This window comes from Suricata suricatta, chromosome 3, assembly GCF_006229205.1.
Source record: "Suricata suricatta isolate VVHF042 chromosome 3, meerkat_22Aug2017_6uvM2_HiC, whole genome shotgun sequence".
In the NCBI taxonomy this organism is placed as follows: Eukaryota; Metazoa; Chordata; class Mammalia; order Carnivora; family Herpestidae; genus Suricata; species Suricata suricatta.
In genome coordinates this window covers 142358609-142374325 of record NC_043702.1, presented here as the reverse complement: position 1 = coordinate 142374325, position 15717 = coordinate 142358609, and the positions used below count along the sequence as shown (strand labels likewise).

Below are 15717 nucleotides of genomic sequence, written 5' to 3'. Positions count from 1 at the left end.
CCCAAGGGCAAGGGGATGTAATCACACAGAACTGGCCCAGCCAGGGCTGCTCATTGAGCCTACTCAGTTCCCGACCCGGGGAGAAGTGGAGAGGTGCCATTGTACCCTGCCGGGGGGCCGGCCCTAATTCCTCCCAATGGAGGGTGGATGTAGGTGGGTTCTGTCCCCTCCTGGCAGCCATTGCCAAAGGCCTCACGCCCCCAGGGACACCTAAGTATAGAGAACTGCACGATTTCCTCAGAGCTTCGAACAAAGCCACCAGGCTCCCGGAGTCCCTTCACACGGTGCCATGGCCGCCATCCGGAAGGACGCAGCCAGCTGTCTCAGGCGCTGCCTCGGAGCCCCACAAAAGGCTCCGCCTGCCTCCCCGCCCAGCCTGGCCCCCTGCACCCCTTCCCAGGGCAGGCCAGGCCTGGAGGTGGGGCTGAGGAAGGGGCCCCCTGGGGGCGCCTCTTTCAGGGCTCTCCCCTAGCTGGGCAGCAGCAGAGGGGGGAGAGGAGGCCATGCTGGGCATGCTGGGAATGACTCCGTGTAGCTCAGAGTTTTCCCACCCCAACAGGGACTGATCGGTCGTGAGAAGTGTTCCTTCTGCAACCTGGGAATTTATAGTCAGAGGAGAATGACTTTTCTCTGCTCCTGAGGCCGTAAGGAGGAAAAGCCCATTTACTCCCCTTCAAAATCAGAACAGCTGCTGTTTCTGTGCCTTTTCCAACTTCGCCTTCTCCAGCTGCCTGCAGGGCCGTCATTCCTGGGCTCCTCTGTGAGTGAGCTTTGTCCCCAGGCTTGTCCTTCTGGCCTGAGATGGCGTTCGAGAAATGCCACCTACCTTCCTTCTCTCCTTCATCTTCTCTTGACTCCCAACCGCCCCAAACTTTCCCAAACGTCTCAGTCAGGCCAAGTCTTGGGAAGGGCCACTTTGTCCACTCCAAACCCTTCCATCACGATTTCCGCTTATCTTTCAGAGGGCAATGGGATAGCTCGCTTTCCTGTGGCCAGCGAGGCGCGGCCGTGGCTGAGAGGTGACTCATCTCTTCTACCCTCCCTTCCTCTGGCAGCTTTGGGGAGCACCTCATATTCTTTCCTTGGACAGTAGCTGTCTGAGGTCTGGATAAGGGGACCCTTCCTGCCGCAACCCCAGGGCAGGGCATTTCTATGACTGGGGCCTGTTTGGCAACAGGAGGCAGAGAGACGGGGATAATCCAGAACTTTCTCTTAATTTCCCCGAAACTGCAGCACTGGGCTGGGGAATCTTCCAGAGCAAAGGAGCCCGGCGGGAGGGCTCTGCCCCCGGGAACGCAGATGGAAGGCCTGCCCTGGTGCGGCGCACTGTGGGCTTCTCACCCACGGCCACCGACCACCAGAATCGCCCCATTTCACTATCCTGTGATCAAAGCTGAGGACTCCAGAGGGCCAGCCACCACAGCGGCTCGGAGAAGAAAGGATTATGCGGGGCTGGGGTTGGGTTTTTCCAAAGTGTTTTGCTGGTTGCTAGGATTTTTGATTCCCAAATAACAGCCGGGGCCCATCTGTTTTCTGAGGAGATCGCTGACTCCAGACAGCTGTGCGGGCTGCTTGCCCAACCCACATGCCCGGACCTCCTCGCTCCCCTCTCTGTCCCAGAGGAAGGGTTTTTGATTCGGGCTCTTGGCCAGGCCCTATGTGACCCGGAAGCCAGTCCTCAGCTTGGCCTGTGGTCCGGGTCTAAACCCAAGGAGAGAAAAGTCCTTCGGGAGCCACTTGTCCCACTGCTGCATCTGGCTGCTGAGGTTCCCCTGGGGAACAGTCATGCCTGAAGGACATGCTGCCTGTGGCTTCCTGAAAGCCTTGGCGCCGGGGGAATAACTTGGCCTTAAGGGATCAAGTTTGCAACGACATCCTCCTGGTTGGTGGGCTCAAGTCTATGGCAGGTGCAAGCTCTCTCCCCAGGGGTCTACATTCAGTTCTGGGCTTTCCCATCTCAGGAAGGGCCCTGGGTTCTGCCCCACTCGGAATGCCCGATGCTGCCTGGCTTGCCAGCTGCGCAGCTTGGTCCAAATGCAGCTCTTCTCTTTATGTAGGTTCCTCCAGCATCCTTTCTTGAGACCCAGAGGCCTCCAAGTCAGGGAGGAAGTGCTCCCTGGGAAAGGAGCTCAACCTGAAAGGGCAGAGCTCAAGCATGCGTCCTGGCTCCGGGCCCTAAGCCAGGCGGGCCCCACTGGGCGCTAGCAGCCCGGGGACCGTGTGTGCGCTATTTGTTCCCGGAACCTCAGATCACCCCCTGGACATAGCGGAGAACAGGCTCCCCGCGTCTCCCCGGGGTTGGGCTGGTCCCACCTCCCATGCCTCTCGGCCTCTCCAGGCTGCATGCCCCCTGGGCTCCCTGAGGGGTTACCAGTTGCTTTTCCAGGTGTGCCGCACATCTGTGTCGTGGATGCCGTGTCTGTCCGCCTGCTCATCCAGGAAATCAAACATGTACTTGATGGCCAGGGGGAGGGCGCTGCCCCGGTGCACAGTGCTGAACAAGGTCTCAAACAAGTCATCCACGAACTTCTGCAGGGTGCCCTGGGGGAGGGATGGTGGGAAGAGAATGAAGTGGAGGGTGGGGGAGGGTGGGGGGGTGCAGGCAACAGACGGGCAGACCAGATGGTGCCTTGGACTGATCCCGCCTTGGAAATTTGTCTCCGGCGCCAGGCTGTGCAGACAGTGTGGTGGAGGGTGGGGAGGGGCTGCTGGGGTGTCGGGGAGGTGGGAGGGACTGGAGAGGCTGCAGATTCCTGGGAAGAATCTCAGAATCTCTCCTCCAACCCGCAGCCACATGCCACATTTTACGCTTGTGTCCGTGCCACCATGGGGCGTGGACAGGAGGACTGCTGAGTACTCAGAGCCCCGGCTGCCCACGGGGGAAGGTGGGCACATGCTGGACAAGAGGGTGTCCGCAGAGCCACCTGGAGGATGATAGATAGCCTCCTGGCAGGACCGCACAGGGTGCAAAGAGGTTTGCGGCACTAGTGGCCTGGGGTCAGTGGTGGCTGGAGTGGGGTCAGGTGAAGGGTCCAGATCCATCCAAGGGTAGTCAGGCACAGCCCTGACCCACAGGGCCCTGGAGGACCTCTGGGCAGTGATGAGGCTGGGCCTGAGTCCCACAGTTGCCAGGTTCAAGGAAAACTTCTGAAGGTTAGGAAACCATCCAACTTGGTCTGGTGTCCTCTGCAGGTCTCTTATCAGCATCTTAGCCAAAGCAACGTCTGAGACACGTGGTCTGAGGGGGTGTTTCTATGTCATCTTTGGGAGAAGGTCTGAGGGCTGGACTCTGGATGCCACTTCGTTAGAATTGCAGCATTTCTGTGGGCTCTGTGGTGGAGAGTATATGAAATTTGACCCGTGCTGGCAAATATGAGGCATAGATTTGCCACCTCACAGGCATACTTGTTCTCTGCGAGGGAGGCTGGAAGTCGGCTTTAGATCATGGCTCTGAGCACCGTGGCCACCTCACTTCCATCAACATTTGGGGGCAGATGGGATGGGACAGGGAAGGGGGAGCCTTGTGTCGGATTACTGGCAGGACCAGGCTGTTATGCTTTCCTTCCCACTGCGGCCAGGAAGTGGGTAGAAAAGGCAGTGATGGCAGAGGCTGGCATAACTGCCCAGCTGACATCAATAAGAAAACTCTAACATTTTCCTGAAAGGTCAGGTACCCAGAGCTGAGAGAGCAGCTCCTTTGAAGAGTAATGGCAGTCTCGATGGGCCAGGGGCAATGATGTTGTTGCAATGGTTGCCAAAGGGTAGAGAAAAGCAGCAGTGGCCCGGGCCTCTGGAAATCCTGCTGTGGGACCCGGGCCGCTCATCTGAATGGGGCTCCTTAAAGCACAGACTCCACGACAGCCTTCTTATGCTGGTGGGGGTGGGCAGGATGTACCCCTCCAAAGAGCCCTCGCGGGTTGGGCAGAGCAGGAGTTACCTTGGTGGCCAGGAGCCGGGTCAGGTAGATCTCAGACACCATCTTGCTGCCCCGGTCACCCTCCTTCTGGTCCCCATGGTCATGGTTCTTCACCAGATGCCACACCTTAACCCCGCTCTCCAGGTCCGGGGTGATCATGGGGGCTCGGGACCGCAGGCTGTCGGGACTGCCTGTGTACCTGAAGGAGGAGTCTGAGGAGAAGGGGGCAGTGGAGGCCCATGAGACACTGATTTCACCATCCTTGCTTGTAGAAGCCTTCTAGAATCTCTGCCCGCCTCCTGCATTCACTCAGAATAAACTACTTTCAATAGGAAGGGGACCGTTGGGACTTCATATATGGTGGATAATTGTAGGTATCCTTGGTTGGCATGAGAACAGAGGAGCCTGAAGACTATTCTTTTAAAATAAGATCTAGGGGCCCCTGCAAGGCTCAGGAGGTTAAGCATCCAACTCTTGATTTCGGCTCAGGTCATGATTTCATAGTTTCATGAGTCCAAACCCTGCATCAGGCTCCTCGCTGACCGCTTGGGGTCTGCTTGGGATTCATCCTCTCCCCCTCTCCCTTTCTGTCCCTCCCCCACTTGTGCTTGCTTGCAGGTGTGCATGTGTGCACACACTCTCTCTTGCTCTCAAAATAAAAACACTTAAAAAATTTTTTTAAATTAAATTAAAAAATTAAAACAAATTAAAAAGAAGGTTGGAATTCTGTGAGCTGGAGAGAGTCTTGCATATTTGGGGGTGCCTCTCCACCCAATGCCTTGCACAGCAAGGAATAATCAATAGGTAATATATCAGCCGAATATTTTCATAGGGGCTTTGATTAAAAATGTTGGTTCTAAGAAGCTGTAAGTTATAATGCTCCCTCTTGGGAGTTAATGGGCCCTTCTTACTTGGGGCCTAGAATATGGAATTGCCTAAGCCAATTTTGGAGCCACTGGACTCCATCCTGAGGTGTCTTTGAGGTGGAAAGCCCAGAGCCTTCCTGCAGATATAAAACCAGAGCAAATGGAGCAAGAGAGGGTGAAGCAAGCTAACCTCATGGCCCAGCACGCATTTGGGGCCCTTGTACCCTCGGGGGTGGACAGGCCAGGATGGTCAATTATTTGCCAAATTGGGACACTTTGGAGAGTACAGGGGGGCTATTAATAATTCAGCCAGGACAACAGTTACAAATTGGGACTTCACCAAGGACTGGCATGAGGGCAAACACCACCCAGGCGCCTCCCTGATTCTGGGCCCCTCAAGCTCCTTCACCAGGTCCAGGCTGTCAAATGAAGGGCACATGGTGCACCAGTTCCCACAGCTCTAAGGACACAGCCACTCTGGGAATGACTGCGGGGGGTGGAGGGAAACAAATGAACAAACATCCTTGACTGGAGAAGGGCAGCTGTGAGGCCTGCCTGCTTGTCGAAAGGGCTGGTGAGCGGTCCGTGGGAATCACAGAAGCCGCCTCCAGCCTGCCCGGCCTGCCTTCCTGGTCCTCACCGTATCTGCTGATGGATGTGCGAGAGATGCTGGCAGATGCAGGGATGTTGTAGGAGGAGGTCTGTTTGGGGACCAGAGCCACCACCGATCTGTCTGACACCTGAGAAGGGGACGAAAGGTACAGTGTGGGTGAACTGGGAAAGCGAATTGTCAAGTACTTCTAGAAGGTATGAAATAGGCATGGGGTAGGCACAAGAAGTCCAGGAATATTACAGATAATATGGTGATCTACTCGCCCACATGTCCAGCACGGTAGTTGTTGCCACCTTGGCTAATCATGCACTTGAAATTCAGTTAGTCCAAACGGAGATACGTTGTTAAGTGTCTAAACTATGAATGACTCTCTATAACAAAAACTATTATGCTATAAATGCATAATAGACACTAGGTTTCAATGGCTTAGCATGAATGAAAGAATGCAAAGTATCTCACTAACAATTTTCATATTGATTCCGTGGTGAAATCATGTTTAGCTTAGAATCAATTATGTTAGAGAAAACATATCATTAGCATGAATTTCATCAGTTCATTTTTACTTTTTAAATGTGGCTAGTAAGAATTTTTAATTCACACACGTGGCTGGCATTATAGTTCTCTGGGACAGCCTGGGCTAGACTCAGGCCTCCTTTCAACCCTGAGAGTTCGCAAGATCGCACGGTTATTACCATTTTACAGATGAGGAAATTGAAGCATTGAGAGGCTGAGCAACATCTTCAAAGTCACACAATGAATACACAGTGCAGCCCATATTTGTAGCCAGGTCCATCCGGCTCCGGAGCACATGTTCTCCTCATTATATCCTAATTTGGGATTTTATTTCAAGTCACACTGGTCTGCAGGCCATTTTCCCTTTCGGCTCTGATCTCTTTTCTGGCATGGGTCCTATAATGCCCAGGCCACCTTGAGAGGTTGCACCAACAGGGCCACTGCTCTTGGGGACGCAAAGAGAAAGATGGTGTGTGAGTCTGTCCTCTGTGAGGGGACCCAGGCTCAGCACCCGGCCTGGAGGGAAAGGGCTGATAAATGAGAAGCCATATTGAAGACATTTGGGGCCATTTTGATTTAAGATTACCTTCCATCCAATAAAAATGGAGAATCCCCCAGAATTGTGGCGATCCAATTAAACCCCTAACGCAGAGGGAATAAAACAGCTATAATAATGTTATGGGCCATAAAACATTCCTATTAAACCATTTTTTATTTTAACAATTTTTATGAACTTTATAAGTTTGATTTATAGCTGCACCAGTCATAAAACTATCTTTCTGGGTCTTAAATTGTCAGTCCCTCTCTCCCACCAAAAAGGAATTAAATGTTGGGAAGTCAAACTATAAATGAACATTAGTGCTAACGAGATTCCCTGATAGCCGGTTTTAGTAGTGGTGTTTAATTTTACCCTCCCTATAAATCTGTGGGAGCCCAGGAAGTTTTTTAACATCTCTTTGTTAATTAAGATTATGCAGATTTTCTCCTGGAGGGGCATCCAGGACCTTTCACCTCAGGGAGAGTAACAGGGGGGCGATGCTTTGACTTGATGGCATGAAGCTGCAAGGCTGTTCCCTCTTCACAGCCCCTAGAAGGTGCCAGTGCTCCCTTAGCCCCCAGCGGGGGAGGCTCCCGGAAGGCCAGTGGTCTAGATGGCCAGTGGTCTACACCATCAGTACCAGGTCTGGGACTGAGGCCACTTCTCCACCTCTGTCTTTCAGGAACCCTGCTTGCAACTAGCAGTCTAGAAATGATACACTGAAAGCCTGGCAGGGGCAGGGGTCTATACTCCCAGGGAGAACAGACTTTGCTCCCCACGTGTGTGGTTTGTCGTCACCTAAAGGAAGATTCACAAGGTGACTCGAATGATCACAGTTCAACTAGTTCCAGGTCTTGTCACTAAATCTCTCTCTGTCTTCAGTCCTCAGTCCATTCTTTCTCTTGATGGACAGGCAGTGCAGATCCATGTTCAAGATGCTTGGCTGGGTCTGACCTTGACTATGCCATTTACTAGCTATGTGACATCAGAAAAGTCAGTTAACCTCTCTGTGTCTCTGTTGTCTCATTTGTCAATGGGGACACTAATGGCATCTAGGTTTGTCGTGATGATGAAAGGAGTCAGGACACACAAAGGCCGACAGCAGGGCCTGGCACCCAGTGGGCACTTGGTAAGTATTGGTTTAGTGTTGTTATTACCGGCATCATCATCATCATCACAGTCTCCCAAAGGGAAGAATCAGCCCTGGTGTTTCTCGTCACTCTGGGCCAGCATGTGGGAAGTACCTTGCACTCGGTAAAGCTCAGTAAATATTTGAGGAACGGATGAATACATGAATGATAAATGACATTGGGGAATTGAAAGTGCTTTGTATGATGAGCGCTTTAAGAACAGAATATTCCATTCTGATTGGGAGCCTTAGGACGAACGGTCCGGTAACAACGGTTAGGGCATCACAGGCAGAAAAGAAAGGTCTCACTCCTGCCCTTGAGAAACTTAAGATTTGAAGGCACAATGCGATTCTCTTTTGTGCTCTCTTCTTCCATTATAACCAGCTCATTACAAGTGTTCTACAGGACGCATCAAGTGCTGTGTGAGTGGGATGGGGGTGGCATCCACAGGGAATGGCTGTAACTACCTTGGGTCTAAATCTACATCCCTCATCCCTCACCCATTATTTCTAATTCTTCCAACCACCTTCACAAGTCTGGGCTGTCATCTTCGTTTTACAGATGAGGAGCCCAGGTTCTGAGAGGTGAAAGTCACACCACCAGTGAGTGCAGAAGCAGGGGGCTAAATACAGCTTGAAAAGCATTCACTCTTCTCAGACACCACAGCCCCTCTGTCTGGGGCCGGGTGTGCTTAGGGACCAGCACAGCTTATGAAGACCAGTATGGGGGATGGAGCCTGGCGAGGAGTGTTTCTGGGGTTGCCCCCAGCGTCCCCCACTAGCTTCGTTTGTGCCACGGAGCCTCCCAGCCAGTGCCTATTGGCCTGCAGGACCCCCAGTGGCCTGGCTGATGGCATTCGTTGCCTGCCAGTCCCTGCGCACCCTCCCTGTGTGAGGCTCGGGCCTGGGAGGATGTTATTAATCAGGCAATCCCTTCGGGTCTTCAGCCTGCGGCGCTTCCTCTGGTAGGTTTAATTTCCCTCCATGTCTCTCATTTCCAGCTTCTATTTTGGTATTTTTCCTGAATCCCAACCAGCCTACCCGTGCTTAATCTTACAGAGACCCCCAGCCACAAGGAGTAGTTACCATGGGAGGGAAAAGGAGGTGGGAATAGATACTGTTGGATCTTTTGTTCTTTTGCCAGAATTTGTTTTGACTGTTCATTCATTCAGTGCATCTGCTGATGTGCTGAACACTTTATCTACCGCGCTGAATCGACTCCACACAACTTTATGGGGCGGGCATCATTTGGAGCTCCATTTTACAGATGAGAAGGAAGAGAACGTAAGTCATTTCCCCCAAGGACACCAGCTAATAAGTGGCAGAATGCAGGACCTGAAGACAAGTCTATCCAGTTCCCTGCTCCATGGCCAAGACGAGATGCTGAGGGCAGAAAGCAGCAGACATCTATGGTTGGAGTCCTTTCAGAGGACTTCACAATAGCCATTTTTCTGTGGAGGCTGAGACGCACAGGAGAGCAATGCCTCGCCTCACCCAGACCACTTAAGTCAGTTTCTCGGGGTGGATTCTGGGCACTCATGTTTCTGAGAAGTTTCCCTACTGATTCTAATGGGTAGCCATGGCTGAGAATCTGTATAACACTCAGAGGGGAGGAGGAAGGGGTAGATGAGAAAATCTCTTCTAGGCTTCTGAGAGCCTGAGAGCAAACCCTAGGGGAAAAGGAACATTTGGGAGAGTCAGAGGCCGAGGCTATAAGCCCCTGCCCTCACCTGATAGTGCATCAGCGTGTTCAGCCGCTTCCAGTCGCCCTCGATCTTGGTGGTGATGTCTTCGTCTTGCAGCACGACCCGGGCAATCCGGCCTTGACGCCACTCTGCAGGGAGGGGGCGCGGTGCAGGTGAGGGGGTAGCGGGGGGCTGTGAACGAGGGTCACCCAGCCCTGCCTCCTCTAGGGGCCTGGCAACCCCAGCTGGTGCCACTCATAGTGCTTGGTGACTTTCAGGGCCCCATGGGGTCAAGGCAGCTGAAGAGAAGCCACATCTGAGCAAGCAGTGCCCTGGGGGGGCGGGGAGTATTTCATGTGGCCCCTCTTCTGGGGCAGGAGGGCCCTCAGGAGGGGCCTAGGCAGGACAGGCTTCCCACTTTCTCACCCCATTCCAGGCCATCGTCCAAAGGCCCTCCCGGAAGCCACTTTCTAGCCCTTTCCCACAAACCCCAAGCCCAGGCCTCCTACCCAAGTCCATGTCAACAGCCCTTGGCCGTTGGGAGTAGGGCACGTTCTTGTAGACAGCATCGAGGATCTTCTCCTTGACCTGCGTGATGGTGTCGCAGTTTAACACCTTCACTGGGATCTCAGGACTGTTCTCGTTGTCGGGGTTGACGCAGTTCAGGATCTACAAGTAACGACGGAAGGGGAGCAGGAGAGGAGTTCAAGGGGCAGCTTGAGGGAGAGAGAGGAAGCCCTTGGACTACCCTCTTTCCAAGACTTACCCTCCCTACAAAAGAAATGGCCATGCCTCAGTTTCCCCTACCTTCCTGCCATCTGTCAAATGATAAACCAAGCCAGGCCTACCCTTCCCTTCTCAAAGAATTGGGACTCTACTTTCTAGCTCTTGGGTGGCTTAGGGGCGACTGTAATTCTGGAACGAGGCATCCTGGGGGGGGTTCAGAAATGGCTCTGGGTGTCTCCAGGGCTGGCCACCCACCGCCCGAAGCCTCTTTATTGGGAATTAGCAATTTCATTTTCTTCCCCGTAATGCTAATTTCCCCATACCTAAGGGAGGGGGTCTCCCCCCAACCCCTGCCATATCATCTAGGGTAAACTGAAGAAGATAGACTCTTTGGGCCCACCAACAGAGATGGGGAAGGGGAACACAGGCATGACTGTCGCACTCTTGGTACACTTGGCATGCCCCTTAGACTTGCCCTCAGGCCATATCTTAGCGTCTTTATTGACCACTCAGACTGGCTTTGTGCTCTGAGGGCAGAGTATGGATCAGAGGCAGGAGGTTCACTGTGTCCCCTACGTTTCCAGCCTCCTTACTAGCGTCTTGTACTCGATCTGCTGCCGGATGAGCTTGTCTTCACTCAGGGAGTAGCGGGCCTCCCCCGTGATGGCGTCGATGGGGCCCTTCTCCATCTGCTGCTTGATGGCGCAGTAGAGCATGAAGAGCGGCTCCCCCGCACACTCCTGTGGGCACAGGCAGGGCGTGGGGTGTGCGGGGGCACCAGTCCCCTCCTCTCCGCTCCAGCCCAGCAGGTTCCTATTGCTGAGGGATCCCCAGGCAGCCCTGGTGGCCAGGCTTGGAGCCGCGGCCTTCCCACCTTGCTTTCAACTCTAGGCCCTGGCTGGCTCCCACTCTCACCTTCAGGAACTTGTGCAGGAGGAAGGCAAACCAATTGGTCAGCATCTTCTCAGCCACAGACTCTGTCCTGGGGAGGGAGAAGGGATGAGGGGCAGTCTTTTGTGGAGGGGTCTCGAGAAGGGGTCATCTGGCTTGTATGCACCGTGGCCCAAGTGAGCAACAGGGCATCAAAGCACACGGGGCTGGGAGCCAGGACGCCAGGGCCAGAAGTGTGACCTCGGGCCACAGGCTTCTTCTTTCTGGGCCACAATTCCCTGTGGAAACGGAGCGGTACTACATGTCTGCATAGGAAGGCCCCAAATACCCCGTTCCACAGGGCTATGGATGACCAGTTCTCCTTACTTCCTGCTGGCCTCAGGATGATCCACAGAGTTTCTCTGTCCCTCTGGGATTCCCTGCAGGCCTGAGTACTCCGTTTTCATATGCCAAAGGCCCCAGGTACCTGTCCCTCTAGCCACTCAGAATCAGACTGCCTGTATTCTGATCCTGACTCTGACACGTGCCGGCTGCGTGACCTTGGGCAAGTCATTCCGCAGTCCCTGGGTTCACTTTCCCCATCTCTGAGTGGGGACAATGATGATATCTATCCCACAGAGCTGTTATCAGGGTTGAATGAGTTCACGTGTGTAAAGTGCTAAGAATAGCACGTGGCACTGGGTGACCATTCTTCCATAAGTATTAGCCGTCATTACTGCTCTGGTGCGGGGTCTGCGGATCCCAGCCACTCAGGTGGAGAGCAGTGTGCATGAGCATTTATGCACAGGGGATCTGCTTCTGCAAACACCACCCCTCCCAGCCCCCTATCCTGGGCTGCAGATCTGGGGACTGGGGGAAGGAACAAAGCTGCTGTGACAGACTCTCTGTGATGGGGATGCCGAGGGGTATTTTAACACCCTACACGTGGTGCAAATTATACCCTCCGGTTGCAGTAAATCCCAGGCATTTGCCGGGGCTGCTTGGCAATCTGGGCCTGGGAGAGAGTGACAACGCAGAAGAAATTGTAGCTTTGTCCCCTGGCCCCTCCCAGCATCCTCTCCCTGCATTGTGTGTGAGATTAGCTCTAATTTAAATACAACAGTTCTTAATGAGAGTTTCTAATGCTCAGATTGGCAGGATGGGGGCTCAGAACTCATAAAACAAAGCCAATCTTCCTCCCTCCTCACCCCCACCCCTCTCAAAGCCTGAGACTTCACTAGGAGCAGGCTAAAGAGGAGGGTGGAGAAATGGAGGTGGCACATTCCAACCTCTGCTGCCAGAGGGGCTCAGGAGCTCTGCTCTGCTCCCTGGGGCCTCCAGGGAGGGTGGGCTAGGGGGAATGGATGCCCAGGTCCAGCCCGCCCTCTCTCGCCCTCTCTCGCTCGCTCGCTCTCTCGCTCTCTCGCTCTCTCTCTCTCTCTCTCTCTCTCTCTCTCTCGCCAGTAAAAATGGCAACTGGGGAGGGAGCATGCAGTGGCTGCTGGAGATTCAGATCCGGGGAATTGGGCACAGATGGAATATGCTGCAGCCAATCTCCAGCCCAGCACGGTCCAACAGAACCTTTTGTGAGGATGGAAATATTCTCGAAGTGCGCTGTCCAATATGCCGGCTGGTATGTGGTGAGGACACCTGAGTAACTAAATTTTACATTTCAGTTCATTTTCATTCATAGCCTCATGTGGCTACCACGTTGGCCAGTGCAGCTTCTACTGGCACATGGAAGGAGAGAGACCGGGAGACAGTGTTATTGGTGCCATTTTGTCAGTGAAGATCAGCAGCAGAGAGGCTGCGTCATGGGCGCGGGACCACACCGCTAGCAGGTGGGTGAGCCGAGGTTCAAGGCCAGCTCTGAGCCGAGGTGTGTGCCCCTCCTTCACACTTAGTTGTAGACACAGCCTCCAGGGGCCACAGGGAGATCAGACGCTGTGCTGCGAGAGGCGCGGACACAGGCCACTGGGAGTGGGGGTCACGTCTGCGATGGGGAGCCCCTCGTGCGGCTCTCCCAGGGCCCTGTGTACCTGCCGGGACACCCGCCGCCCTTCCCGCCCCCGGCCGCGGGGCGGACCTGCGGAGGAGCAGCTTGGGGTGGTTCTTGTTCTCCAGATTCTTCTCGATGAGGTCGGAGAGCAGCTGCTTGAGGACGTCGGTGGCGTACTCCAGGCGGCCCTGCAGGCCGGTCATGATGAGCGAGGCCACGTTGCCGCGGTCGCGCATGGAGAAGCTGCGCTGCAGCTCCAGGGTGCGGATGAAGGTCAGCAGGAACACCTTGTTGTTGATGAGCTGCGCGAAGAGCTTCAGGGCCTTCTCCACGTGCTGCTGCCCATTTCCCTGCACCTGCAGGGAGACGGGGACACCCTCAGGGGACGGGCTTCCGGCCTCCTAGCCCGGCTGCTCCCCTAGGGTCTTGATGGCCATGGCAAAAGGACTCCCTTCAAGACGCCTACAACCACTGCGCCCCATCTCCCACAACCGCCAGCGGGTAGGAATGCCTGGGCTCTGAAGTCTACCCTGTACCCTCTGAGCGGACGCTGTTGGTCTGATTTTCCCAGAGATACAACAGGAGGTACTCCATCAGACTTGCTTGGTTTACTAGTCTCCCTTTAATCCTCTCTGCCCTGATTTATTATCTTTAGCAGAACAAACCAACAAATTGAACAAACAAACTTCACAGAATCGTATGTCTTTCCTTAAGCCACTTTAAATACATTGGAGAATGTGGCTGGATCTTAGTTAATTAATTTAGTCATTAATTAAAAAATGACAATGAGCCATCCCCTGGAATCATCCTAAAGAGCCTGGGTGCCCCCCGCCCCTTGGCCGTGATCCGCCTGATGAGAAACATCCCTGTGGGAGTGATGCTGATGTAGGCCATTCCTCCTCCTTAGTCCTGACCTTTCTCTCAGTGCTGGGCCCCATCTGCATTTCCCAGGACACCCAGGCCCTGCGTTCCTGCCGCATGGCTTGGGGAGAGAGGCGGGCCTTACCTCCAGCTCCCGCAGCACAGGATGGTCCTCGATGCCAGGGAACAGGACTCGCATAGCATAGGTACGATAATCCAGGTAGGGGATTCCAGAGCGGTCCAGGTCACTGGTCAGCTCATTGATGTCTGTCTGGAGCTCAGCAAAGGCTATGAAAATAGAGGGAGACAGGGAGGCTCAGGAGGGGGACCTGGGCAGGGGAGGGGAAAGGCTGAAGATGTTTGTGAAGGCGTGGGGTGTAGAGCCAAGGAGGGCTGCAGGGTTGCATCTCCAGAAGGAGTGAGGTGTCTCCAGGCCTCTTTTCTTAGGTGTTAGGCATGTGGCCAATTTCTGTATTACTTCCTCCTGTCTGCCGATGCCTAGTTTTGCCTTTTCTTTCTATGTATCATAAGTGTTGTTAAAACAAAGAAAGGGGAAGAACACCATGACTTGTATCATGCATGGGGCTGCAGGTTCTGGAAACAGCTAAGAGGCAGTGGCTATGGGGATGAAGCAAAGACCAGAACAGGCAGCTTCCCTCCCCCTTTCTTCCAAGCAAGAGAAGAAATCAAGATGCAAAGACCTTGGGCAAAAATGAATATGAAAACCACCAGGAGACACTGCACCCTGCCCATTAGGATGGCTATTATAGGAAAATGGACAATAATGAGTGTTGACGAGGATGTGGAAAAATTGGAACCCTTGTGCAGTTGCTGGTAGAAATGTAAATTGGTGTAGCTGCCCTGGACACCAATTTAGTGGTTCCTCAAAAATAAACCCAGAGTTACCATCTGACCCAGCTCCTAGGTCTCTACCCAAGAGAGTTGAGTCTCTGCTCAGATGTTTATGGCCTTATGTTCACAGAAACATTATTCATGATACTAAAAAGCAGAAACAACCCAAATGCCCACTGGCAGGTAAGTGGATAAACATTACGTGGTATATACATTCAATGGAATATTACTCAGCCTTAGAAAGGAAGGAGGTTCTGGGCGCCTGGGTGGCTTAGCTGGTTAAGTGTCCAGCTTTGGCTCAGGTCATGATATTGTGGTTTGTGGGTTCAAGCCCCGTGTTGAGCTCTGTGCTGACCACTCAGAGCCTATAGCCTGCTTCAGAGGCTGTGTCTCCCTCTCTCTTCCCCTCCCCTGCTAACATTCTGTCTCTCTCTGTCTCTCAAAAATGAATAAATTTTTAAAACAATTTTAAAAAAAGAAAGAGATTCTGACACTTGCAACCACATGGATGCCACAGCATGGATCATGCTTAGTGAAGTAAACCAGACACAAAAGAACAAATACTGTGTGATTCCATTTACATGAGGGTCCCAGAGAAGTCAACTTCATAGAGACAAAGTAGAATGGTGGCTGACAGCAGCCATTGGGGAGGGAGCGGTGGTTATTGTTTAATGAATACAGAGTGTCAGCAGGGGAGGAAGAGAAAGTTCTGGATGGTGGTTGTGGTTCTGTAACAATGTGAACGTACTTAATGCTATTGAGCTGGAAGGAAGAGCCCTGGGGTGTAGAGAGAGTAAGAGTTAAAATGGCAAATTTTATGTTATGTATGCTTCACACAAACGCACACACACAGGGAACTAAGAACACCAAACCAGCTTTGGGGCATCCCAGCCATCAGGCCCTCAGGGGACAGGGGAGCACCCCTTTGGTGGCAGGCCTGTCTCCCTGATGCCCTTCTCCCCACTCTTCCCCTGCCCTGGCACCGGAGAAGCCATCCCCCACCTTGCCTCAACCCAGCTCTTCCCTTTAACCCAGCAGAGGGCTTGTTCCCTACCCTGACATTTGCAGTAAAAGGAGAAATGTTTTGACTCCTAATTGAAATGTTTACCCAGAGAGCCCTCTGGGTCCTCAGCCGGAGGGGACACCAGG

The 15717-nt window shown here is 53.3% G+C and overlaps 1 protein-coding gene across 1 annotated transcript in view; it reads right to left on the bottom strand.

Annotated features, from left to right (window-relative positions):
- Positions 1–15717, bottom strand: part of PLXNA2 (plexin A2) — a 205157-nt gene that overhangs the window by 2898 nt on the left and 186542 nt on the right. Inside the window, exons 21-29 of the mRNA XM_029935352.1 lie at positions 13862–14004; positions 12943–13211; positions 10902–10968; positions 10580–10726; positions 9770–9929; positions 9306–9409; positions 5423–5522; positions 3938–4128; positions 2372–2541 (exon numbers count right to left, since the gene is read on the bottom strand). Of these exons, the coding sequence (XP_029791212.1) occupies positions 2372–2541; positions 3938–4128; positions 5423–5522; positions 9306–9409; positions 9770–9929; positions 10580–10726; positions 10902–10968; positions 12943–13211; positions 13862–14004 (1351 nt within the window). The remainder of the gene's footprint in view (positions 1–2371; positions 2542–3937; positions 4129–5422; positions 5523–9305; positions 9410–9769; positions 9930–10579; positions 10727–10901; positions 10969–12942; positions 13212–13861; positions 14005–15717) is intronic.